Genomic DNA, 26,163 nt, shown 5'->3' on the forward strand with positions numbered 1-26,163 from the left:
GAATGTTTACAGCCATTTATTTAAACGTTGACACTGCTGGGGCACTGGCTAGCCTTATGAGTGGATAAGGAGTATGGGCCTCATGGTCCATACTCCTGTACATGCATCCGGTGGGTCACCCCACCACCCAGTCCTGAACTAGTAAATAATAAATAAATATAAATAAATTATCGATTAAATATCGAAATATATATAAATAAATATCGAACAATTAACATTTCACCCTACAACTACATATGCGTATATTACTATTCTTATAAAATATTGAAATAATCCACTCAAAAGATACTTATTATGTCCTATAATGCGTTTGTTTAGGTACTTGAAAGTTTGCATATCTTCGTCTTTTTATTGAAATATACACTATAAATCAATATTTTAGCACATTTAAGCCTGTTTAACCGCTTCCTAATAAGTATTAGATAGTCTAAAAGTAACATACAAAAAATTGTGTTTCACAGTATTGGATAGAGCTAACTGGGGCCATCCGACAGATTAGAATGGTAAAATATAGAAAGTGATTTGGCAATTATTACAATAAAAATCACTTCAATAAATGTGTGTTAACTAGCTGAAATACGATAAGAACTTTTCGCAGCCTAACCACTAATGACACTTATTTAAAAGATTAAATCATCGTGGATTCAACATTTGATTGTACATTTGAATAAATATCACCAATGCATAATAAGATTTTAATGTTTCATCCTGCCATAGACAATATCTTAGAGTCCGCGGTAAGTGGGACAGTCGTTGACGACACGTGTCTTTATTAACGTCATAAGTTACCGGTATCAATATAATGCTTTACATTACACATTGTATTATACCTTACTTTCTTAACAGTCCATATAACAGTTAATACAAATATTATACGACACATCATTTTCCGTCCTCCATCCTTGATTTTCCGACCAAAAAGCCGACGGCCTGAAGCTATAATTATAATATATATTTTAAATCAGTTCGAAGAACATTAATTCTCGAATTGGGTTTCTCACAATCTTTTATAGTGGGTCTCTTATGTTGCGAGGGATCAACATAATTCATGGCTTTAAATAATTTTTCATTTAACTTAGATTTCTCACCACGAGACCAAGAAAAACTAGTGTACGCGAGCATTTTAGAATAAATGTGAATGTCTGTACCGCTTTCACAGCTGAACCGATTTTGATAAATTTTGGTATGCATATGGTTAAGAACCCCGTTTAAACATGGTCCGCTTTCGCAGAGAAATTGTACTGGTTTTAACCGATTTCGATTTCCGAACTTTTCCACTTTACTTAGAAAATGTAGCGGCCCCGCGCGGCCTAGAGCAGCAGGATGGCGTGGTCGCGCGCGAGGCGACGCCGCGCTCGCAGCGGCGCGGCCGCGAGCGCGTCGCCGGGCGCGGGCGGCCCCGCGCCGCGCGCGCCGCGCTCCGCGTACAGCACCTGCGCGCCGCCGCAGCTGTTGCCCACCACCACGCTCGACTCGCTCCTATATCATTTTTATAATATTACTCTTTAACCAAACGATATTTAGATAATGATCAGTTTTTCGGTCTCATTAAGTATATTAGAAATGCTTTTTGAATAAAATCCGTGACGTCACAATAAATTACTGTCATACAAACTTTATGGCTCCATAATTCGCCAAAATTATGATTGTTTCAACGCCAATAGAGAATAGCGCCATATAAGATTTTGATTTTGGCATAAAAGTTTCAGATTTAAGTTATTAGGACATAAATACATTGCAAGTTACATAAAAACTTGTAAAAAACAGGACAGCGGACCCTGGGCCCACAACGTCTAAGAAAGAAACCTGAGTAGCTGCAGTCGTTTCCTACCCAAATCTTTCAATCAAATTTAGCAAACTGAAAGAACAAACTGGAACAGCATAAAGATAACTCCTCTTATAAGTACGTTTATGTAAGTGTATATAGATTGGCATGTATATATTTAAATAAATATATATATATGTCGCAGCGTTAGATTAAAAGTCACTACTAGCACCATCAGGTTTGTAGTTTAACTGATTTGATTCAAAACACGCTATGGTAACAATGACATGTAACAGTTTGTCTTTGGTAGAATGTAAATATTTAATTGTCAGTTCAGTTAGCGAAGGAATGAAATGAATGATTGAACCGTTTCATTCATTGGACAAGAGTGTGATTCAAATCTGGTTCGATGGGCGTTGTCTTTTTGAGATTCACTTTGCTCTGTCGCTGTCGTGCAGAGTGGTTGTGTCGTGTGTCTTTGAGATAGTTAAAGGTGTAGTTAGTGTGTGCACACAGATAGTGGAGACGATAGTTATTGCTTTTAAATTATGGTGAAGTGGCTGTGAGGCTAGTGAGATATCTGTCGCTGTCGTGCAGAGTGGTTGTGTCGTGTGTCTTTGAGATAGTTAAAGGTGTAGTTAGTGTGTGCACACAGATAGTGAAGACGATAGTTATTGCTTTTAAAGTATGGTGAAGTAGCTGTGAGGCTAGTGAGATATCTGTCGCTGTCGTGCAGAGTGGTTGTGTCGTGTGTCTTTGAGATAGTTAAAGGTGTAGTTAGTGTGTGCACACAGATAGTGAAGACGATAGTTATTGCTTTTAAAGTATGGTGAAGTAGCTGTGAGGCTAGTGAGATAATACAGTGGTGTTACTTTGTTATGGATACTCTGTGATGATACGCGAGATGAGCTTTAAGGTCAGTGAGAGAACACGCGTGTGGTGTTTATTGGTGTTTAATTGTGATTGGTTAGTTAGCACGGTGGGTCGTGGATCAGTAGACGTAACTGGCTGTCACGAACAGACCCGTGCGGGGCGGGACACGGATCCTTGCCGTGGTAGGTAGGGTTTTGCCTATGTAGTATTTAAGAGTTAGTAATGGATGATGATAATCCGCGACTATCCTCGTAATCCATTGGTATTTTGAGATAACAGTTGTATTGCTTGCTAATTGGAAACTGTGCGCATTATTTTAGAGAAATATCCTCATCCTGACAGTTAGCTAAACTGATAGAAAGAAGCCCACTGATTCGGCCATGTTATTATTGTTTTTGGTTTAACCTGCAGACTCATTGTGCCTATCGTTTTAGGGTTACATAGCCCTCCTTATTTCCACCGTCCCTCCGTCATATATATAATACTAAATGAAGCAACTCACCTCAAAATCAATTCTGTCAACTCTGGGTCCTCCGCAAACTCGTTGTGAATGAAGCCCATGGTGGCTATGTCTAGCGCGGGCCACGGCCCCCCCTTCTTGACCGTGCCCCAGTCCGGGTCCAGCGCCAGGTAGCTGTAGTCCGTCACCTCGTCGCCCGCGCTCAGCGGCTCCATGCATTTTTGTTCGATTGGCCCCAGGGTATTTAGGGACGTTTCCCACTGAAAACAAAGGGCAATAAAAATAAAACATACAACAAAAACTGTCAAACTATTACTGCAGTTATTTTGTATAGTAGTGGAAAAATATTTCTATATTAGATATGGAGAATAGTCTGTTTTTTTTTTTTCACTTTTTAATGTTCAAAATAACTCTAAAACAAACAAGAGAAGCTTTAGAGTTATTTACAGCATGAAAAAGTGAAACAAGGACTATTCTCCATATAAAACTAAAGTCATTACCGTCGACTTAAGGCGGAAATTATCTATAGACGAAATTACTCGCGACTGAGAAAATGATGAGAAACTTAGTAAAAAAAAGTTTATTTTTTTAATATCCAACGCGGTTTCTATATGAAGTAGCACCAACGGCATATTGTGCAGTCCGCTGGGGAATAATTGTGATTGAGAAAATGGTGAGAAACTTACTAAAGAGTTGATGATTTCGGCATCCAACGCGGCTTCTATATCGAGTAGGACTAGCAACGCCATATTGTGCAGTCCGCTGACGAATAGCGCACATTTCTCCGCGTGTTTGCTGTATTCTGGAAGGAGATCTAGATCTTCGCTATCAGAATCGCTGTCGGATTCTTGGCGTTGGGGTTTTGGTCTGCATTTAAGAAAATACATGTATGAAGCTTTTTAGGTAAAAAAAAAAAGAATTATACATAAATTTATATTTAAAAATGGTAAGCCCTTCTGGCATAATAGGGACCAACACTGTTTGAATGAGTTTCTTTCGGCATTTCTTCTCAGCAGTGGTCGTTCCGAAATGCTAGTAGTTTGTAGCTTTGGTAAACATAATTTTATTTAGAATATGACGTGAAAAAGTGCCTGTGAAGGCCTATTTTCTGAATAAATGATTTGATTTTTATTTTGGTACATTTAATTTCATGACTTCATGCGTATGTATGGCGGTATGTTTTCACCTATAATTATGGTTTTATTAGTTTCATTCTAAATTATGAGAAGAATGTAGAATTGAATTAAGGCTCGATATAAATACCGGACGTGTCGGGTCGTGTTACTTAATGTTTTGTTGTTTTTGTATGTAATGATGTCGTGTGTGTATTTTATGTCGAATGTTTACCATTTTTAATGCAAAAATTGTAACAAAAGACATACCTGTCAGAAAATGTTACTTGTCGCTCCGCGGCGGGTGTCAAAAACTCCCTGAGCTCCAACGGCGTCATCACCCTACTGCTGTACCCACTAGACTTGTCAGAAAACGCCAGATGACTCAGCTTTTCCATTAACGGGGTCAGCTGCACTCCAGTCAACTTCTTTTTAAAACTGGTCCCTTCAGAATCCGAACCAATTTGAGAGTCGGAACTTTCTGACAAGGATTTCAAAGGCAAAGACAACGACTTCCTTCTAGATTGGTCTGTTGGTATGGTTTTCGTCGAATCTTTTGGTATTTTCTTTGGCGTACGTTGCGGAGACTTATTCAACTCCGAATCGAAGTCTTCAAACTTCTCTTGCTCGCAAATTTTCTTATTAAACGTAAACATATTGTCCCCTTTCGATTCTTCGTGCATTCTCGTATAATGCTGCTCTAAATATTGATTAAATAAAGACTCTGATATCGCCACACCGTCATTCCTAAATACTGGGAACAGAGGGTCATTTATAGTCATAGAACTGAATGGTTTTTGTTCTGCTGGCGACGTGTCATCGTTTAAATCTGCTATGAATTTTTTTAACTTGAATTTCGACGTGGCTCTGTTTAAATTCCTCTTTATAGAGTCCTGTAGGTCTGTGACGCTCGCCAGCTTTCTCATTGGTTCGGGTTTATTGATGTAGTGGTCGGCGATGCAGTTCATGTCTAGTACGATTTTATTGTCGCGTTTCTCGTTCTCCAAATTGATTTTGGCATCTTCTATGTTCTTCAGGACGTCAGGTTCGGTCTCCTGTTTCTCATGTGCATCAGGGTTTTGACATATAGATAGTATGTTTCCGTGTAGTCTTTTGTATTCAACCATTGGTGTGGAGCAAACGCTGGTCTGCCCTGTGAAGACTTTTTCGTCTTTCGGGTCTTCGTCTAAGGATTTTTGGTTTTTGAAGCTGAGTGATAGTTTGTTTGGTCTTTGGCGCGGTTTGTTTGTGAATGGGACGACGTCGGGCATGGTGGGGGGCTTCCGCTCCTGGTTCGGCTCCTCCCGGTTAGGGGGGGAGATCATGTTGTGGTCTTCCTCTGGTACGGCGGTGAAGAGGAGGGATTTGTCCCTCTTCATGCCGCCTTGGGGAAATTCTCGCGGTTTCTCGCGCTCCGCTTCTTGATTCTGTAAAAAGAGAATATAGTCTTAGTCTCATTTAAGTGTTTTCTCGCGTCCTTAGTTAATAAGCCTCAGAGTCAAGAAAAAGTATAATCAGATCATATCTGCTATGCTAACAATATCAAATATGTTGTAAAGGAAATAGTTATACTATTAAATTTTATTTGATAGAAGAAAGCATTTTTAAAACTTCAATGCGAAATATGGGGCCGTCTCGATTAAAAAGGTTCAACAGTTTTGAGTGATTGCTTGATATAGAATAAAATGATATAGTATAAAAATTACGATACCTTTTTCAACTTGGCAATAATTTCCTCCCCTCGCTCGTGGAATTCCTGCTGCATGGTCGCCTCTTTCTTCAGTCTATGGTAAGCATTCCTGGCTATGTAGACGACCAACAACTGTGCCCCTAATGGTAATGGCGGGGCCTCAGCTAGGGGGAAAGCTGGGGATTTTATCCTGTACGGGTCCACGACGGTCAGGTAAGACGTCAGGCTAGGGGGCAGTTGGGTCGATATGATCCTGGTGGAAAATTAAAATGATACAAGATAATAATATGGGCGTTTAAACGATAAGCATATAAAATTATACTATTATTTAATTCAAGCACAAAAATAGGTTAATTAATTTAACTATCAAACTTACGCTTAAATTTTTTACACTCAGGCAATTTTAATTCGATTAGAAATTTTAGTTAGTTTAAAACATATGTTGGTTAATTAATTTAACTATCAATAACTGCTTACGCTTAAAATTTTTACACTCAGGCAAATTTAATTCGATTAGAAATTTTAGTTAGTTTAAAACATATGTCATGTCATCTGTCAACGTATGTCAATCATGAATGACATGTGAATGTTTCAGTGTATTTACTTGTTATTGTACAGAATGACGCCGCCCAAAACGCCTTTGCTTTTGCGGCAATGCTCCAGGATCTGCATGGACTCCATGTAAACCGACGTAGCACTCTGAAAACATTATTTATAATTATTTCTATATACATAGTACTACAGTTTGTAAAATATAGCTTGTAATCAAGTACAACAACACAGATTTGACAGATGTCAAATAGTATGGAAATAATACACACGTCTCTCTTTCATAACCGCTTGTTATCGGTTTCGTCGTTTTTCCGTGATAGAGAAAAAAAAAATACATCCATCTTAAAAAATGCATATACAAAATTTCCCTATTATAAAATTTGTAAATAAAATTTATGTATTATTCTTTCACCACATCAAATTATTTGGATATATTGACCTTGTGGTAAATTCAGGAGTTATTTATTTACAAACAAACAAACGCATAGGTACAACTAAAAGGGGATCATAACATAACACGACATATCGATAAATTACATTTATGTCCTCTTATTTACATAATCGTTTGTTGATAACATCGTTTTACACGTTGCCAGGGTGACATTGCATAACCATCTTGTTTGGTCAATACATAACAAGGAATCGTTCTAGTCAACAGAACGCTACACCATAGCTTATTATTTTCTTTTCGAAAAAATACCTTAAAAATAAAATTTAAATAATATACATAATTCACAATGGCACCAAAAAAAGACAAAGGGAAGAAAGCTGAAGAGGCGCCGAAAGCCGGCAGTGGCTTCACCGAAGTAGAACGAACATTTTTAGAGCTTCAAATCACCGAATGCAACCGAAAAATAGCCAGACTTAGGGCGGCCGTGGAAGAATATGAAACCAGGAATGAAGAACTACAAAAGGCTTATGACAAACTAGACGAGGACAGAGCTGACATAATTTCGTATTTGAAAAAAACGCTCAACGCAAAAAATGAAGAAAATACCGAATTGAAAGACAAAGTCAAAGGCCTCGAAGAGACAAGGGAAATTGAAACTAAAGAGTTCAAACAAACCGTTGCAGAGTTAGAAAGAAACTTCACTGTTATGAAAGATCAACTTTCATCTGAAAATAAACTGTTAGCCAGCAAACTCAATACTTTAGAAGAGTTTAGAGCTATACGAGATGATTTGATGAAAAAGTTCGAACAACAGGAACAAGATTTCCAAGATCAAGAAATGAAATACAAAAGAATTATTTATGATGCCGAGAAGAAATACGTGGTGAGTAAAGATAAATTGAAAAAAGAAATGGAAGCTCGATTATTGCAACTGGCCCAAGACTTTCAAGATGCGACCGAATTAAGAATTGCAGCTTCAACGCACAGGGTGATCAGAGAAAATATAGCTATTAACAACGAATTAGACAATATGCTATCTTCACAAGCCAAACTGACTGAACAAAATGAGAAATACAAAGAACGTGAAAAAGCAGCTCGTATAGCCAAAGAATTAGCTGAAGAAGAGAGAGATGCGGCTATTAACAAAAACGTTATCCAGCTTAAAGTTATAGAGCAATTAACATCAGCTTTCCAAGATATAAAGAAAAACCAAAGTTTGCAAGAGAAAAAGGTAATAGACTTCGAAACACAATTAGTAAAGATACAAAAACTAACAAAAGAAAATGAAAATTTACAACTACAGGTAAGAATATTAGAACAAAATTTGCATAATAAAATGAGCATACATCATAAAGCAACGATTGATGCAAATGAAACGTACGCTCAATGTGAGAAACTGAAAAAGATATTGAAAGAAGCCGCCACAGTGGTCAGGGCGGCTTTGAAGTTAGATGAATGGGCAAAAACAGATCCATCAAAGCAAATAATGGATAGACAAAATCTTTTGTCACGGCTGCTTGACATCGTATCGCAATATCGAGATATAGAAAACGCAGAGTCTATAGAAACAATAGCATCAATGGGCCAAGTATATAAAGAAGGCGATCTAGGATTTATTCCAAAGCCAGTCGCTAGAAAGTCTTTACAATCTGCTGATTTGTCAACGTACATGCCTAAAGAAGTCAGTCGAAAAGCAGAACATAGTCTGATATCAATTTCTATTGATTCATCTTCCCTTGGTAGCGTAAAAACAATGCCAAGTATAAAAGTAATGCCACCCAAATGCGGTGCTGACTCGGTGGAAACTATCAGTGCAGTATCATTTGTTACATCATCAAAATCTGAAGTTGTGTCTGAAGAATCTGAATTCGAAGCGGTTACTGAAGCAGATTTAAAAATGACCCAGATGTTAGAAGAGAGTAAACTGCAAGTACAGAAGTCTGTTATGATGGAACTGGTGGAAATAAAGAAGAGCATGGGCGTGTTGAGGAAAGATGATAAATGTGAAATATTTGAGAGAAAATCCAAGATTGGATTTGTGGATGATCCTGAAGAGATGGAAACAGAGCAAGCGGAACTGCTAGAGGGAGAGGTGGTTATTAAGACAGAAGGATATGACAGTGATGAAGACCATGTAGAAAAAACACAAGAAAAGACGAAAGACGACCACCAAGAAATAACAGAACATAAAGAAGAGCCAAAACAAGAGAAGTCTGAAGACCAAGTAGAACAGCAAGAAGATAAGACTGACGCGGAAATAGAATAGGTTAATCAAATGTGTTTTATGATGTGCTTTCTTAGTGTACATTCATATTTTTATATAAACTATAATTGAATTGGGCATTTATTTTTAACCCCATACAAAAATAGAGCGGCTTTTTCGCCTAGTAGTGGGATTTTGATCCTTTATTCTAACACGAGAGACCCATAATACGAGATATAAACATATCAGACTCCTTAAATTCCTCAGATTCTGAAAATAGCAGATTATGGCTGATATAATTCGCAAATAGATTCTATAGGGCTGTCATAAGTTTGGCATGTTTGTGAATTTGTTTTACATCTCTTGCATCATAAATGTCAAACAGAAAAATCTCTTTTGATAGTTGTTATTCTATGAAAGATAATTTAATCGAGGGGTTTCTTGGTCGTGATTTTATTTTGAAGTAAATTATTAATAATGGTCTTAATTAACTTTAAACTACAAACGCGTTACTTATAGGAATAAGTAAACAAAAAGTCATGCATAGGAAAGCATCACATTTTGTTTACATTTCCTATAACTGACTGACTTATCAAATTGTTTGTTTACATTGCAATTTATCAATCAGATATTTATCCACGTTTTAACACCTATTACTGATAAAATAAAAGTGATAAGCATGGAACTAAATAATTATAACCTGGTACTGAAAGGTAAATAAATGGCTACTTTTTTGTGTGCCATTTGAAAATTTTCCATTTATTATTTTTTACATATGTCAATATTCTTCTGCTGAATATTCCTTAGTGTTCCCAAGCTACAAATTAAGAATAAATAAACAAATATATTAGGACAAATCACACAGATTGAGCTAGCCCCAAAGTACGTTCGAGACTTGTGTTATGGGATACTAACTCAACAATACTATATTTTATAACAAATATATATATATATATAAACATCATAACAGAATTTAAGTTAATGATTTTTTTTCACGTCAAGCAGTTTGCTTTAGCAACTTACCTCCAGGTTCAATCATGACCAAACACACATCCAAACTTAGGAATGTATAATTAGTGAAAACGCGTATACAACTTTTGTCACCAGCAAGATAAATAGTTCGACTTTTCGGAAAATATTCTCATCAACTCGCGTCGAAACACACGAATGTGACTTTTTAAGCTAGGTAGGAAATATCATTATTTTCACCAACTCTCGTCTCAATGTTCTATTCACACAAACTTCAAACTTTTGCTTTATATAGTAAGTTAGGGAGTTAAATACCTTCGGTAGCGTGAGCATAGGTACCCTCTGGAAAATATGGCAACCATATTGCAGTACCGGGAGATAGGTCTCGAATATCTGGTACAGCTTCTCGGCGAGTCGCTTCGGGTCCTCCATCTGCGTTGCGAGGCACTCCAGGTCGCCGTGGTACACGGAGATCATGGATGTGAGGAGGTTCGCTCTGTTTTTTAGCACCCAGTCCGGAATGTTGCGGTCGCTGCCTATGGCCTGAAGAAAAAATATGCGAATCAAATATAAAAACAATAAAAATAAATAATCTAAGTTTAAATAACATGAAAAAGATTTTCATCAAGATTTCCATAAAACACTTTTTTTTAATACTATTTTAGGCCAGTTATGTACTGTCGCGCAACATTTCACACACAAGTTAATAAATAATCAACCAGTGTGCCAGGTTTCCTCACGATGTTTTTCCTTCACTTATATACTTACCAGGATATACCTGCCATATTCTCTGATGATGAATTTTCCACTCTGCAGCGTGATAGCAACCGGCTGCGAGAACAGTGACTTGACGCAATGTGCTGTGCCCACCACCTGTTAATAATATACAGGGTTACTGGTAGAGACTAACATCTTTTGTTCTACGACTTTTGTCTAAATGTAATAAATACAAAAATTTTCCTTTTTTTAGTTTTAATATCGTTTTTTATAAAACGTTACCTCTAGGTTCGATTCCGCTAAATAACGCTACTGTACTGTCTCGTGTTGCTTGGCTATTACATGGAGTTAAGATGTGTAGAATCGCAAATTAGATTATATAATTATATGAAAAATAAAACTAGGAATCACGAAAAGTCGTGTAATAAAAGTTGCTTGATTTGATGTACCCAAGTAGTCTTTAGAAGGTTTTGCGTTTGATACGTGTAACCCTGAATAATCATTGAATGTTAAGAATGCGGCATGTCTCCGCTCGGTTAAAAGTATAATAAAATATTAATCCCTCACACCTTCCTCAGGAATATAGGCATATCTATTTTAAAAACCCCATCAAAACCCATCGAGTAGTTTTAAAGATCTAAAGCATGCATACAGAGAGTTGGACAGAGGTTGGCGTACGCGAAGAGAGGCCTATGCCCAGCAGTGGGCACAAAGAGGCTGGAATGATAAAGCATGCATACACAGGAAAAGACAGAGAGTGGGAAGCGACTTTGTATTATATTACAAAGTCGCTATGTTATAATATATGTATGTAAACATTTATAAATATGAAGTATATTATTACATTACTGTCGCCATTGGAAAAGTATTTTTTTATTAAGTATATCTCTTTTTTAAATTTGTATTTTTAAATACTTATGTTATAAATGAAAAATAATTTTATTTTTCACCTTGATACATTTTGATGTACCGAAAGCAGGGATTATTAAGGTTGTAGCTAGAATTTAAATGACCTAGATAGACCAGTTAAATGTGCTAATTACGGCCATTAAAATATTTAGAATATATATAAAAAAGTGTATAAGCAATTAAAATAAATAATACCTAACCACATTCTTAGGAACTGCGGTTTGGAAGGAAATGTAAAATGTTTGTTAGAAAGGCGATTTTAAAATTCATTAAATCCAATTAATATAAAAAAGTGTACGTAAACTGTTTTTAAGTCTGTCATGACTTCAAATAGGACCACTTAATCTCGTGGATATCGTACAAGACTTGACAGAAAAATTGGCTACAACAGCATTCCTGACGATTGGAGTGAAAATTTACGATCGCCTGCCTGAGGCGGTCGTAAATTTTCACTCAAATGTTCAAAATTTAAGGGTTTATTTTCGAAAAGTTAGATTACATGACTCCTCAATCTCTATCCATACAAAATCACTCTTGTAATTTTCGAGTTTATTAATTACAAATATACAAATCTTTCCTAAATAAAACTTTAATAAGAGATATAAATATAATTTATAACTCTATTCTATAAATCCTAGAGTATACATACTTGTCCCGCAAGTGCATGCCGCTGAGCATCCGACACCCAGCCGGGATGGAAGTAGAGCACAGCATCTATCGGGTCATCTTCCTCAGACATGCAGCACTGTGTGTCGTACACAAACACTATCATCATTTCTCTGTAACAACCAAAATTCGTAGGTAAATGAATGGAAACTACAGCTATTCCTTAATTCTTCTTCTAATTTAAGAGCTATGCTGTTGTCGGTGCAGCATTTGTCAAACCTCAACTATACTCTGCTTAACATTTAAGGTCACGACTGCCTTCTCTCTCAGATTAAATGTATCTTTTCCTCGGTCACCCTAGACTTCTTCTTCCTTTTGACCTTTCAAGAAAAAATTTAAATAAGGTAATATATATTTTGCAGGGAAATTAATGAAATGGTGCAATCTAAAAATATAAATATAAAAATAAATAAAAAAAATAAAAAATAAAATATGGTACTTGCTCTGGGTTCCCCAACCAATAAATAATAATCATATACCTTAAATGGTCTAAAACCAACACAGCAACCCACTTCCTGAGCAATTGGATGGTCCTTAATTGGAACAGTTTGACTGTAGTAGTTTCTGTCTCCACCATGAATAAACTCTTTTAAAATATACTTGCAGTACATTGTTTAATACTTTTTTTTTAATCATATATGTCTCAAGAATAACAAACAAGAAATGGTTAGCAACAGATGGTATTTCATACTATTTTCTATTTTTTCTCCTATCGGCATTGGCACTGTAGGCTTTATAATAGTACCCTTTATAAAGTTAATCACAATCTTATCTTACAAACTGAACACAGTTGAATAATTGTTATTGTAATAAAAAACCATTACAGAAACCGCTGTCGGTCGAAGGTTGCAATAACCGTGGTAAATTGACCGCGAAAAGCACGAGAAACGGTATAATTACAATATACCTAATCCAGTTAGAATCTGAATAGAAGAAAAGCGTACTTACTTAGCCATCTTCAAACCGTGTGTAGACTTGAAAGAAGAAATTCAGAATACTTCAGGGCATCCCAAAAAATAATTATTTTGGTAACGCTATTGAGTTGCAATCGATATCATCTTTCGTCTTATTTTATTCTTTTTTTACAAAATACGGGAACGAGCAGCCGTCCGCCTGCTACAATCGCAAAATTGACACTTATGATTTTGGGTTGCCACAACTACAATTGGAAAAATACAAAAAATAACATTTTATATTGTCTTTCAATTAGTAAAAATTTCTATAGACATTTGTATATATATATTATTATTATGTAATTAAAGCTAAAAATTATGTTTAACATTGCAATGTTAAACATAATTTTTGTTGTATTTTTTATTTCACAATAATATTATTTGTTTTTTTTTATAATGGTTACACCAAGCACCTCTCCATTCATTTTGTAGGTTACCAATAGATGGAGTTAAATAAAAGTCCATCATCTGACATTATGATTGCGAAAAATTGGTATTGTACTTTCCGCCTTTAAAAACCAGCCAGTGTTTTTATCTCAACTGAACAATAGATTTTGGTTTCAAACTTTTAAATATTACCACAGATTTATTTTTCATTTTTCAAAATGGAGTTGGTACAAAAGTTATACAATGCGTCCAGTAGTACCTTAGATAAGTACTGTCTGTTGGTTGCATTTCTGTTGTCATTATTTTTTTTCTCTTGGATATTCCCTTGCTAACTGCGTCACAGTAGGATGTTTTGTTACTAACTATAAACCTAACTATATACTGTAAATAATTGTTATGTATCTGTGTATCAAGATGTAGGTACACATAGTACCTACCTATCATCTATGATTCTACAATCCCTAAAACAGCTTTCAAGTCTTCCAACCAGAATACAGACAGACAGAACTACTGGAAGTATTGTATAATCTGACTTAACACATTTAAACCATTTGTAAATGTCTGATTTGTCACGCACAATACGTTCAGCCACGGTGACTAACCTGGCCTAAAATAAGTACTCCAGAGTTCTTTTGTCCGTGCCAATGTTGAAGGAAAAGGTCATCGACTTACCCACAATCTTTTACGATTGGGACACTTGTCACGTCTGCCGACAGAGGAAAATCTGATCCTGCATGTGACGGCCAAAGAATGACAATGCGCAATGAAAGCGGTTATGTTCGATGAATTGCAATAATGGAGAAATTTATTTGCGCGTTTCAGTGGCGTAAATACCCTTGGCAAATTCCTGACGGAAAGAATTCTCATGTCTTTATTGTGTGCTCATCAGGGAACTCGTTTGCCCACTAGGTATATTATAGAAAAATCTCTGAAGGGCTCCCACGAAACATACAAACGCGTAGCACGTTCACATGCTGTCTCTTTTTCCCATACCCTGTACGAATCGTGTAAAAAAGAGAGAACCTGTGGACGCAATGACGTGTTATGTGTTTATTTTTCATGGCAGAAGCCCCCGGGCCCTAATTTGAGGGCGTCCGTTCTAACTCTAGTTCTTTCTTCCTAGTACCAGTGGCAGATCAACATAACTGCGTCTTCGGTCCAACTTTACGGAGTAGATAGATTCATGAATCTCAAAAGGCACCTTTAGCAAAATAGTAGTAGTTTATTTAATGGTTATTGAGATTCTGTAATAATTACAGGTTGCTAGCCAATCGTCTGTGTGGAATATTCCAATATAGGTATACTTAGTCAACCACATAGCCCTTTCACTTAAATATGACTTTTGCAATCTGCGCGAGGAATCCAGAAACTGTTACCATTTCATGTTTTGCTTTAGTTAGGTATCTCCTCTGTTCACCAGACATCGGCCCTTCAGTTCGGTCGGTAGTTTTTTTAGTATCCAAACCTTTCTCTCTCGTTCACATCTTCACGTGTTCCCGATTGCATTCGGGGCTGTGAAGCCGAGAAACCGGGTGTGAGCTTAAAAAATAAACCTTAAATTTTGGAAGATTCGTCTGTGATTTCACAACATGCCGCCTTCCTGACGTCAACTCTTCTTGGGGAGGCTTTCCCTTAGTCGTATCGTACGACATCCACGAGATGATGTACAGTGATCGTAGTCTAGGGTACTAACACATCCACCCACATCATTCTCTCCATATACTCTCATTACATACCAAAGTATATATATAATAAAGACCTGATAAGGTGATTACTATGCGTCGTGATAATAGCGCACGTATGTTTGCCGCCCTTCTCTAGCCGATATGTCAACTGTAGCCTTCAGTATGTCCTAGATCACGTGAGTGGTCTATAAAAACTTGGCCTAGCTCGGAATGTGAGCTTTAGGCGTGTCTGTCTATCTGTTATATGTATATAAAGCAATTTAAAATACCTGGATTTAAAAAAAAAACATGTGTGAATGAATCCATCATCACGCGTGCCAAACCCCGGGACGCAGCTAGTATATATTAAAGTATTCTCCAGATTTCCTGACACCATTAATATAAATTAATTTATCGTCGACCTTGTAATCAGAGAAATAATCATGTTTTATTGTTTCTTGACGTTCTTTATCCAAAAGATGTTTGATCATATAGTGATACCTGATTCTTATCGAGTCGCTCGCGGCATACGACATGACATAGCGAGTATTTTGTATAGGAAGATTGATCACCAGCATTTATCCATATTTTGCTTGAGGCAAGCAAGATTAAACTTTCTAACAAATAGCTCATTCAGATTGTATTGAACAAAAAAAAAATTAAGTAATCTTATAGTTATGAAAAAGTAGCCAAAACTTTTATAATAAATAAATCAATTTGGATCATAATTTGTTGGTATACAAGGTTCATAAAAATGAATAAAGTTAGTAGGTACCTACCTATTTAAAGAATTTGTTTTTTTTCTTCTAGGTATACAAGGCAACCGGAAAATCCTTCTAGGGCAGTAGCTAAATAAATTGAAGCCGGCATTTGAATAGTGACCCTCAAGTCTAACGCAAAATTCGTCTTATTCCTTATTTGCTGCTTTATTCAGTAAAGGTCATAAATGTGCGAAATACAGGAAAATGTCAACATTTAGTGTTCATTCAAAAAATTGCAACAAACTAAATATCGCGGAATTTAACTCTGACACAGGTTACATCGGCGGGTTACGTAAATCTTTATGTTTAATTACAAGTCGCATATAACATAAGGTCGTAGAAAGTGAATCGACTCGTGTGAACCGTCAAAAAAACTCCGCCATCTTGCAGTCTGTGGCGCGCAGTTGGCGCGAGTAAACGTTTCCCGCCGAAACATTCAAATTTCGAACTTCGAACGCGATAGATAAAAATTTTCTTCCGTGCGTGTATTCGGCCTGTGTTTTTTTTTTAATTACTGGATGTGTTTCCGATGCAATCGCGAGTGGTGTAGTGAAATAATATGATAAACTTTTGTGTGGACATAGAACATTCAAAGGATTATTTGTATCGTTAATGTTTACTGATATTTTCATGTAATGGGGACATATCGGTGGAAATTTGACACAATTTTGAAAATGGTAAGTTTTTAAATCTTATACTTAACGGAAAATTACACAATAAATCTTTCATGTTGGTACCTACGAATAATTAAGTAGTTAACCTCTTTGTTGTTTAATTAAGTTTTTATTTAATAGTTTGAAAGGCAATGAAAGAGAAAATAATTAATATATAAAAATTTTAAAGGCATCATTATGTTTTAAATTAGATATTAGATTTTCAGAAGAGAATATACCGAAGTGTTCCAGTTTTATTAAGTAACTGGTTAATTAAATCAGTGTGGATTTTCTCTCGATTAGTTTTTACGGTTTCTCTGTTTGGTTATGCGCGAAATGGAAATTTGAATATTTGAATACATCTCTGGTTTCGAATTCTATGGATGTTTTGAAAATAAAAACGGCACTGTAATGTTTAACTAGAATGTCTTAACTGTACCTAACGGGTGCAGGAAGTCATACTTTGTTTACATATTACAAAAGCAAAATCGTACTTAGTTACGAGGAAGTAAAAGACACTTATGTAATTATATTCTTATAGAACACAATATATCACATAATAGTACATCGTCGCTCATCCCAAGTTTACAGTTTACAGTCCTTTCTCTTAATTACAAATATAGGCACGGATCCAGCACGATTTAAAAGATCTAATCCCGCAAATACCCGATATATTTTGTGTTTACTTATTTAATAAATTTTACTGTTAAAAAAATATAAACAAATGGAGAGCTTAATGCTATAATCATTACCTGGCTGGGAGTTTCACCGTTTCAACAAACAGAAAAAATAATTCATTCAAATATCGAAATTGAATAGAGACTGCGAATTTCGGAGTCGTAAAGAGCGGCCGCATTCTTGTATTTCCTTCGCTTCAAGAACAGAATTGAAGTAAGTATGATTAAATAATATGATTGAGCAAAAATCTAACAGTATTTACATCCCATTTTACGCCCCTCCCCATAATATACTCCCGTGGATATCGTACAAAGCACGGCAGCTGATAGTAAACAATAACATTCCCAAGGAGGTTTCAGGTTAGGAGGAGGTGGCCGATTGTACCAAAAGAATTAAGCTTTCTATATGTTAAATTTTATTTTTATGCTGACCCAGAGTTTCACGGCTACACAACCAAGAATTCAGCCGGGAAAACGCAATGATGACAAAGAGAGTGACTATTATCACCCTGAAAGTTTGTTACCCATTCACGTAAAAACTGCTGAACGGATTTCAATGAAACTTAGTACCTACACAAGTACAATATAACTTGCCTGGCCTACCATGAAACATACGAACGCGTAGCACGTTGTTAACGTCTCTTTTTGCAAATATCGTGTGGGCGTCGTGTAAAAAAATTATCCCTTTTTTTTCACGTGTGCACGCAATTACCTGCTTCGTGTTTTATGCTTCATGGTAGCCCCCCTGAATAGCTCAGGTGGAAATATCTTCCTGATTGTATCACAAGAGAAACCACGAGGCACGGCGAGTGTCGTTTACACTTACAGTTCAGAAGATAAATAAACAAATTAATTGATCTAAACACAACATAGTTTTAACCAAAACATATAGGTTTAAAAAGGTTTTCATTGTCACCAAAAAGTTTACAAACAAACAAGACATACAATGAACGAAACTGTTGCTTCTTTTAATAATTCAATAGAGATAAAACAATAGAATGACATTATACAAAGCGGATGTTTCTGGCAAGCGATATTTGTAAAAAATCTTATCAATAAAATACATTTTAAGACTCTAATATTGTGACGTTGTTTAAAAATATGTATGTTATAATTAATTAATTAAATACGGTCAAGTCGCATAGTTTGAGTTAGCCCAAAAGGAGACCTGTTTATTAAATTTACTTTTTAAAATTTACTTAAATACCAGCGCCACAGCCCGATGTATTTTACACGAGCGCCCTCGCTCGTGTAAAAATATATTAAATTATACATCTTCCTCAGGTATCACCAGTAGATCGCTACGGTGAAAACCGCATGAAAATCCGTGCAGTAGTTTTTGAGTTTGTCGCGAACAGACAGACAGACGCGGTACAGGACTTTGTTTTATGATATGATGTAAGGGTGATACATGAATACATGGTTAGAATAAAACCTACTGAGAATTAGAGCAAATATTATTTAAAAATCAAAACATTTACTCAAAAATACATTACATATATTATCAAAAGTTGTCACGAATAACCAAGAGTCAGTTTTTCGGTTTCTTCTCTTGCAATACTTTGGTCAAATGGACGACTGGGAATTTGTATCAAGCAAAAGAGTTTCATTGACAATAATTTTAAAACAATTATGCATTTCGGCAATTGATTGTTTTTTTGCGCAATAATTTGATGGCCATCATTACGTTAAATATCGGTGGCCATTAAAATAATTAGAAATTAATCAGCGAATAGTGAACGACGGTCGACATTCCTTACGCAACGAGAATTAAATTCAAATCGACTCGAAATACTTGTGGCGTCCGCGGGAATGTATATCAAAGTAGTGACGAGGTTTTGTCACAAAATATGCGATTTCTGTGGTTTTTGATGCCTTCAATCTGTCTCTCACACTCATACCGCGTGTTCTCGGCTACATTCCGGTTTGTGCGGCCCAGAGTTCGCGTAATTTTTTTATAAGTAACTATATGATTTAGCTACTTATAAAAAAATTACGCGAACTCTGTTGTGCAAAAGCAACTGCATTCTCTTTCCATGTATTCCTTTCTGGACTTTTCCTGAATTTTTTTAAGCCGGCCTGACCGATGTTAACCCTACCGTTCGATGCCTTCTGAACAACGCATATTAATCCAGTGGCCGAATTAACAAGAGACAAAATAAATATTGTTAATCGAATGTTGTCGAGTGGTGTCCATAAAAAAACACGTCTATACCAAGATAGCAACCCGTGTGGCGTTGTTGTGCGTTGATCCGCGCCGTAGAATATGACCACTCCTTTTCCCATGTATGTCGTACGAGGTAAAGACATAGCCTTGGCAACGGATAGGCAAAAATAGCATTCTCAAAGAAGGATGACGTAACTCCATAGATAGGTTAACTCCCGGTATTTTCCGAGTTTCTCCCTAAAAACTCGGGCACAAACCCAACTAAGTACAGTAGATAGGTTTGCTCTGTGAAAATGCTGGCCGTAAATCCATTTCCGCGTCGAGCTTTTACTTTTATTTTTTATAAATATAAAAAATATTCTTTAATTTTCAAATGTGCCTCACGGAACATGGAAGAAAAACAGATTCGAATTCTGTAAATTTCTCTTCTTTATAACTGGAAATAGTTAATCTTGATACGCGGACATATCGTGCAATCGCATCGGCGAAAATGCAAACTGCAGCCGTCGAGATGAAACGCTGCGTTGCATTCGCGACACAGATAGCTCCAGGGTTGACACCACTCAACAATCTGATGTAACATAAGAGATTTCATTAAACAATATAGGTAATTATTTAAACGCAGTATTCAAACTTACTATTTTATCGCATGTGTTATTGCTAACATTTGTGCTAACATTTTATTTGATTTTTTACCGGCATATAGTCGCATACACACTAATGAATAAAACTGGCAACCAGTGTGCCTCTATCATTTTCCTTCTCATAATTTATACATTTCACGTGCTAAATAAATCGAAAATCAACTTTTAAATGAAACTGTTTGTTAAAGAACACATATTTCAATTTATACAGTTGCTAGTTGTTTACAGCTGATCAGCCAATTTGTATGGGAGAACAAAAACAAATTTTAACATACGTTGATTTATTTGGTCGGTTTTTATTATCATATCAGCTCATAAGTTCAGCATAAAAAATAGACATGAAAAAAATATTTCTTTAATTTTTATGCTTACACCGTAACTACACAGATCCATTTACTAAAATGATAATTAGCGGTACCGACCGACTACCGATTTAACGTAGCGATTTATAGAAAAGCCGCTATAGATTTTTATAGAACATTTATTATTTACATTTATAAATTATTATTTAACTCTGGCAACCCTGGACAATATAAATTGTCAGACTAGAAAATTGTAGTGGAAGGAAAGATATGCACTATATTGGAGTTAATAAACTATCTGACTGTAACTATATTGAGTCATAGTAAATTCTTTTCCACTATATGCAGTGAGATTCTATAATAAAAAAAAGTCAGGAACTTTACCACTGCGCCACCGAGGTCGGTGGCGCAGTGGTAAAGTTCCTGCCTCTGAACCGAGAGGTACCGGGTTCGATCCCCGGTCGGGTCATGATGGAAAATGATCTTTTCCTGATTGGCCCGGGTCTTGGATGTTTATCTATATATGTATTTATTGTAAAATATAGTATCGTTGAGTCAGCATCCCATAACACAAGTCTCGAGCTTACTTTGGGGCTAGCTCAATCTGTGTGATTTGTCCTAATATATTTATTTATTTATTTAAGCTTTGCTATTTATATTTATATTTTATATATGTAGTTATTATTGTATTTGAGTATGTGGTAGTACTTATTTGTGTTTAAGTTATTTTTTGCGCCGCACAACTTTTCTCTGTTTCTCCTAATGGTTAGCCGGGAGAGAATGCTTATAGAATTAAGTTCGCCATTTGTTTATAAGTATGTTTTTACTTACACAACAATAAAGTTTTATAAATAAATAAATTATATTTATTAATTGTTATAATTATATTTGAATTTAAAAATGTCAGTTGTTTAAATCGTTGTTTTGGTTGATGGAGCTGCATCCATTTGTTTTCTGTCCTTCGTCCTCAGTTTACCTCCCATACGACGAGATTAACTTTTCTTTTAACCGTAAGCTACATATACTTGTAACTATAACTGTTAATTATTATAAATAGTGCTACGAATTTTGTCGTGGTTTTCGTTGTCGAATATTTTTTTTTGGGTTACCTTATAAGTATAGTTGTCCTTACATATTATAAAACAAAGTCCACATGCCGCGTCTGTCTGTCTGTTCGCGATAAACTCAAAAACTGATGCATGGATTTTCATGCGGTTTTCGCCAATAGTAGTAGTTTGATTCCCGATGAGGGCTTAGGTGTATAATGTATTATGTTTTTACACGTGCGAAGCCGGGACGTATCGCTAGTATTTTTATAAAGTTACGGTGAAACGCTTATAGTATCAACGAGACACGCAGCGGGAAACAGAAAATTGAACTAAAGATGAGAAAAAATGCGAATTTGAGTCATATATGTTTACCAGTCTTACAGAGTACGCGATAAAAAAATTACTGACATTTTGCTATGAAATTCACGCGGGCGAAGCCGCGGGCAAAAGCTAGTAGTATCAATAAATGGAGTCTATGTTACTCGTTTGCCCGTCCTTGACTAGTTTGCGCCTGCGCACATTCCCCGGCCAGAGAATTCCGGCTCTTCATATACGCAGCTGTAATAATTCTAACTTTATACTTTAATTTAATAAAGTTCAATTTACCATAATTCACTGGTAACATTTCGACGAAGTTGCAAATTTCCATACCGCCTTGAGAATACAGTCGAAATTTCTACGTCGGAAGAGCATAAATAGTGGTTTATTATATTCGTGTTTATGCATATTCGTGGTAGTATAAAAGGATCGTCAGTTAGCTACTAACTATGAATGTTGACTGCATCTTTATCCTCTGTATAACCTAAGACTTCATAACCTTTGAGATTAATGAAATGAATTTATAAATCTATACTATTATTATAAAGAGGTAAGCGTTTGTGAGTTTGTATGTTTGAGACGGGTAATCTCCAAAACTAACGAACCGATTTCAAATATTCTTTCACCATTAGAAAGGTACATTATCCAAGATTGCTATAGGCTATATTATATCTTAAAATTACCACGGGAGCGAAGCTCCGGGCAACGTTTGGTTTACTATAAATATGGACTCTTAACAATAAATTACTAACCGCCACAGATTACTAACAAGTTACTTCGTAACATTATATAATATATTCATAGTGACTCCGCTCCGTCACTCACTTGTTTTTCAATGTTTGCTTGTTTGATATAAATTTGTTGGTTACGAGAGCAAAAGACACAAGAAACGGATAAAGTGATTGATACCGTGGACTTGTCCCATGTATCTATCCAGTCTACGAACGTAACAAAGCATTATAATGTTTGCTCCTAAAGTTATCGTATTTATCATTGAGGAAAGTTTCGTAAGAAAACAAACCAAACGCAGTCTTCTTTATAGGTAATATTGACGTATTGTACTTTTGTTTGTATTCGTATGAATTTTGTGCGTAAACGGACACAAGAGAAAGTAGTGTTTGTTGAATATTCATATAATACCTTATGGTCGAAGGCAGTTGCCTTATGTAATACATTCCTATGTGAATTATCGAATAATTTTCATAAAAGCACATTTTTTATTGTTAATATATTGTAATTTTTTATTCTAATTTTTAAATCTAAATAAATTTTAAAATGATTATTTAATAGGTATTCTTTTTATAAATGTTATACAATTTCTTATGCATTTTTAGGTAACACTAACATTAGAATTAATATTTTAGTTGATAAATGGAAATGAAGCTAAAATTACCTATATTAATAATTTTAAAAAATCGCAGATAAAATTGAATTTAATGCATTTTGAAAGACAAAAGAATGTGACAGCTGTTGTGAAAAACCACAGACAAAAAATATATAAATAAATAAGCTAAACACTTGAAGAATTTTGTCTAAATTAAGCTAATACTATGTCATTATTGATCCATAATCAGGCAGGTTTAAAGACAGTCAACTGTTTAATTATAATGATTTTGACGGACGAAAATATGTAAAAATATTAGGTATGAGGCAAACGAATGATAGTTTTTTTGTAGATAAAATTACATTAAATATACGGATAACATACTATTCGTTCTTCCACCTTCTTTTCTCTACTTCTTATTCTTCTCAGCAGTTGTCGTAGAAATGCTCGTAGTTTGTAGCTTTTCGAGAAATTACTATTAAAATAATATAAATGTTGATGTGAAAAAGTGTCTGAAAAAGGTGTAATTTCTCGATTTTCATTTGAGTCGATGTAATCGTGAGGTTGTTGCAAACACGAAGCAAAAACCAGTTAAATCACAAATTAATTATATCTGTAATTAATATTTACCAAAGCTACAAACTACCAGCATTTCGGAACGGCCACTGCTGAGAAGAAATGCGGAAAATAACGTCATAACTTGAAAACATGAGCAGCTGAGTGCGCTGACCTCATACAAAGGCTTCTTCATACATACCATACATTCTGTATTATGTTTATAAACTGAGAGGCACAAAGGCTGTATATCGCTGAAGTTGTCAGAGCATTTATCCTTTTAAAGGAATCTCAAGGCTTTCGGAACAAGGTTATTTTTTATTCAAAACCAGTTGCGCGCAACGACCTACACAAATTCCCCCTTATTGCAACCGCATAAAGGCTATCCTAACTAATATTATAAATGCGAAAGTGAGTTTGTTTGTTTGTTACCTCTTCACGCTCTATCTGCTCAACCAATCTTCTTGAAATTTTGCATACATGTAGTTTGAAGTATGGAGAAGGACATAGGGCACCTTTCATCCCGGAAAAATCAACGTTCCTGTTGGGAATTTACGCGGGCATGTAGTACAGTATAAATTTATTTGTGGTCGACTGTACTTTTGTACATGTCACTAAACCGCGAACTGTGATTAAACTAATACTATTATTTCGATCTCATAAAAGTCACATTAGAAATGATTTTGACTCTAAAATCCGTGACGTCACGACACATTACTGTCACACAAGCTCCATATAACATTTTTGTTTATGACATTAGAAAATAGTTTCTAATTTATAAATAAATATATTAGGACAATTCACACAGATTGAGCTAGCCCCAAAGTAAGTTCGAGACTTTATGGGATACTGACTCAACGATACTATATTTTATAACATATACATATATAGAATAACATCCAAGACCCGGGCCAATCAGAAAAAGATCATTTTCCATCATGACCCGACCGGGGATCGAACCCGGGACCTCTCGGTTCAGTGGCAAGAACTTTACCACTGCGCCACCGAGGTCGTCAAACTAGTTGGAAAGTAGCCAATTAATAATATCCTTACAAATTATAAAACAAAATACTCTACCGCGTCTGTCTGTTCGAGATAAACTCAAAAACTAATTCACGGATTTTCATGCGTTTTTCACCAATAGATAGAGTGGTTCCTGAGGAAGGAATAGGTGTAAAATTTATTACGTTTTTACGCGAGCGAAGCCGGGACGGGCCGTTGGTTAATAGTAAATTGCAAAAAATCGTCGTAACCAACACTCGTAAATCCAGCGAAAGTCGCCGCGCAGCACTAGTACACGAGTGAGAGTGAGAACAGTTCATTTGAACGGCTGTTGCATTGTAACAATGAATTATTACAGTAATAACCCTTGACTTTTTGTATGAGAGCGTGCGCCATACAAAAGAGTTCAACGCGCTACGTGTGTCTTCGGTATAGTATGTTGTTGTATGTGTAAAATCTATTTAGTTTTAAAACTTATGTCTGCTACCTTTACGGAGAAGGACCTTTCATCACGGAAAAATAACTGTTCCCGTAGGAAATTTATTAACTTGAAACTTCGCATAAAGGATCTATCCAAGGCACCATATATAACACTTCATCTATGCTATTATTATAAAGAGATAAGCGTTCGTGAGTTTGTATGTTTGAGGCGAGTAAACGACGAAACTACCGAACCGATTTCAAAAATTCTTTCACCATTTGAAAGGTACATTATCCAAGATTGCTATAGGCTATATATGCTGTTTTATCTCAAAATTCCCACTGGAGCAAAGCCCCGGACAACATTTAGTGTATAATCTAATGTATAGAATAGCTGTTTCTATACTATTCTTGGTTTCTTCCTCAGCCTCTGAAGAAGATACACTATGTAAAGTGTATGAATATGTATTGACCGATTGAGTAACACGAGAATTTCTCGCGGTTCGCGCAGCCTTTGGCCTAGAGAGTCAATATCGATCGAGGATAGAACCTGTTCCGTTTCTATACACTCTGACCTTTTATAAACATTGCTTACTTCAGGTATTCTGATAGATGCTAGTTGTCCGTCGCGGACTTAGACCTCGCGAATACAAATTTTTTGATGAGTTTGTTTTGAAAAAAAAAAAAAAAAAAAAAAAAAAAAAAAAAAAAAAAAAAAAAAAAAAAAAAAAAAAAACAAGATAATAACAAAAACATGTAGGAAAATGTTTCACCGTCCAATGTTAATAAATTAACAAAATGTTTTTATGAGTCTATCATTAAAAAAATCGTTCAAATTATATTAACATTTATCAATCACTAAGGACCTGAGGTGCTTTTTAAATTAATTTAAATTCTGATTATATTGTTGTGGAATTTTGTTATAACAAATTCCACAACAATATAATCAGAATTTAAATAATTTAAATTTTAGGTGCCAT

The 26,163-nt window shown here is 35.6% G+C and overlaps 3 protein-coding genes across 4 annotated transcripts in view; 2 read left to right on the forward strand and 1 right to left on the reverse strand.

Moving 5' to 3' along the window:
* Window positions 1-230: 230 nt before the first annotated feature.
* Window positions 231-13,436, reverse strand: HPS4 (Hermansky-Pudlak Syndrome 4). Its single transcript, XM_053754234.1, has 10 exons — window positions 13,256-13,436; window positions 12,291-12,420; window positions 10,784-10,888; window positions 10,331-10,558; window positions 6,505-6,599; window positions 5,922-6,153; window positions 4,481-5,637; window positions 3,785-3,965; window positions 3,141-3,358; window positions 231-1,479 (listed from the first exon to the last, which is right to left on the reverse strand). Exons 1-10 carry the CDS (start codon window positions 13,261-13,263, stop codon window positions 1,311-1,313), a joined length of 2,523 nt encoding a protein of 840 aa, XP_053610209.1. The 5' UTR covers window positions 13,264-13,436; the 3' UTR covers window positions 231-1,310.
* On the forward strand, window positions 7,091-9,179 carry LOC128675087 (cilia- and flagella-associated protein 157-like). Its single transcript, XM_053754235.1, has one exon. The coding sequence runs from the start codon at window positions 7,190-7,192 to the stop codon at window positions 9,107-9,109; it is 1,920 nt and encodes a 639-aa protein (XP_053610210.1). The 5' UTR covers window positions 7,091-7,189; the 3' UTR covers window positions 9,110-9,179.
* Window positions 13,437-16,445: 3,009 nt separating the features above from the next.
* The window catches only part of Cht6 (Chitinase 6), a 116,214-nt gene continuing 106,496 nt past the window's right edge, over window positions 16,446-26,163 (forward strand). For both annotated transcript variants that reach the window (XM_053754226.2, XM_053754228.2), the window contains exon 1: window positions 16,446-16,749. In XM_053754226.2, the coding sequence (XP_053610201.1) occupies window positions 16,708-16,749 (42 nt within the window). In that variant the 5' untranslated portion in view covers window positions 16,446-16,707. The remainder of the gene's footprint in view (window positions 16,750-26,163) is intronic.

This window comes from Plodia interpunctella, chromosome 13 (assembly GCF_027563975.2).
Source record: "Plodia interpunctella isolate USDA-ARS_2022_Savannah chromosome 13, ilPloInte3.2, whole genome shotgun sequence".
In the NCBI taxonomy this organism is placed as follows: domain Eukaryota; kingdom Metazoa; phylum Arthropoda; class Insecta; order Lepidoptera; family Pyralidae; genus Plodia; species Plodia interpunctella.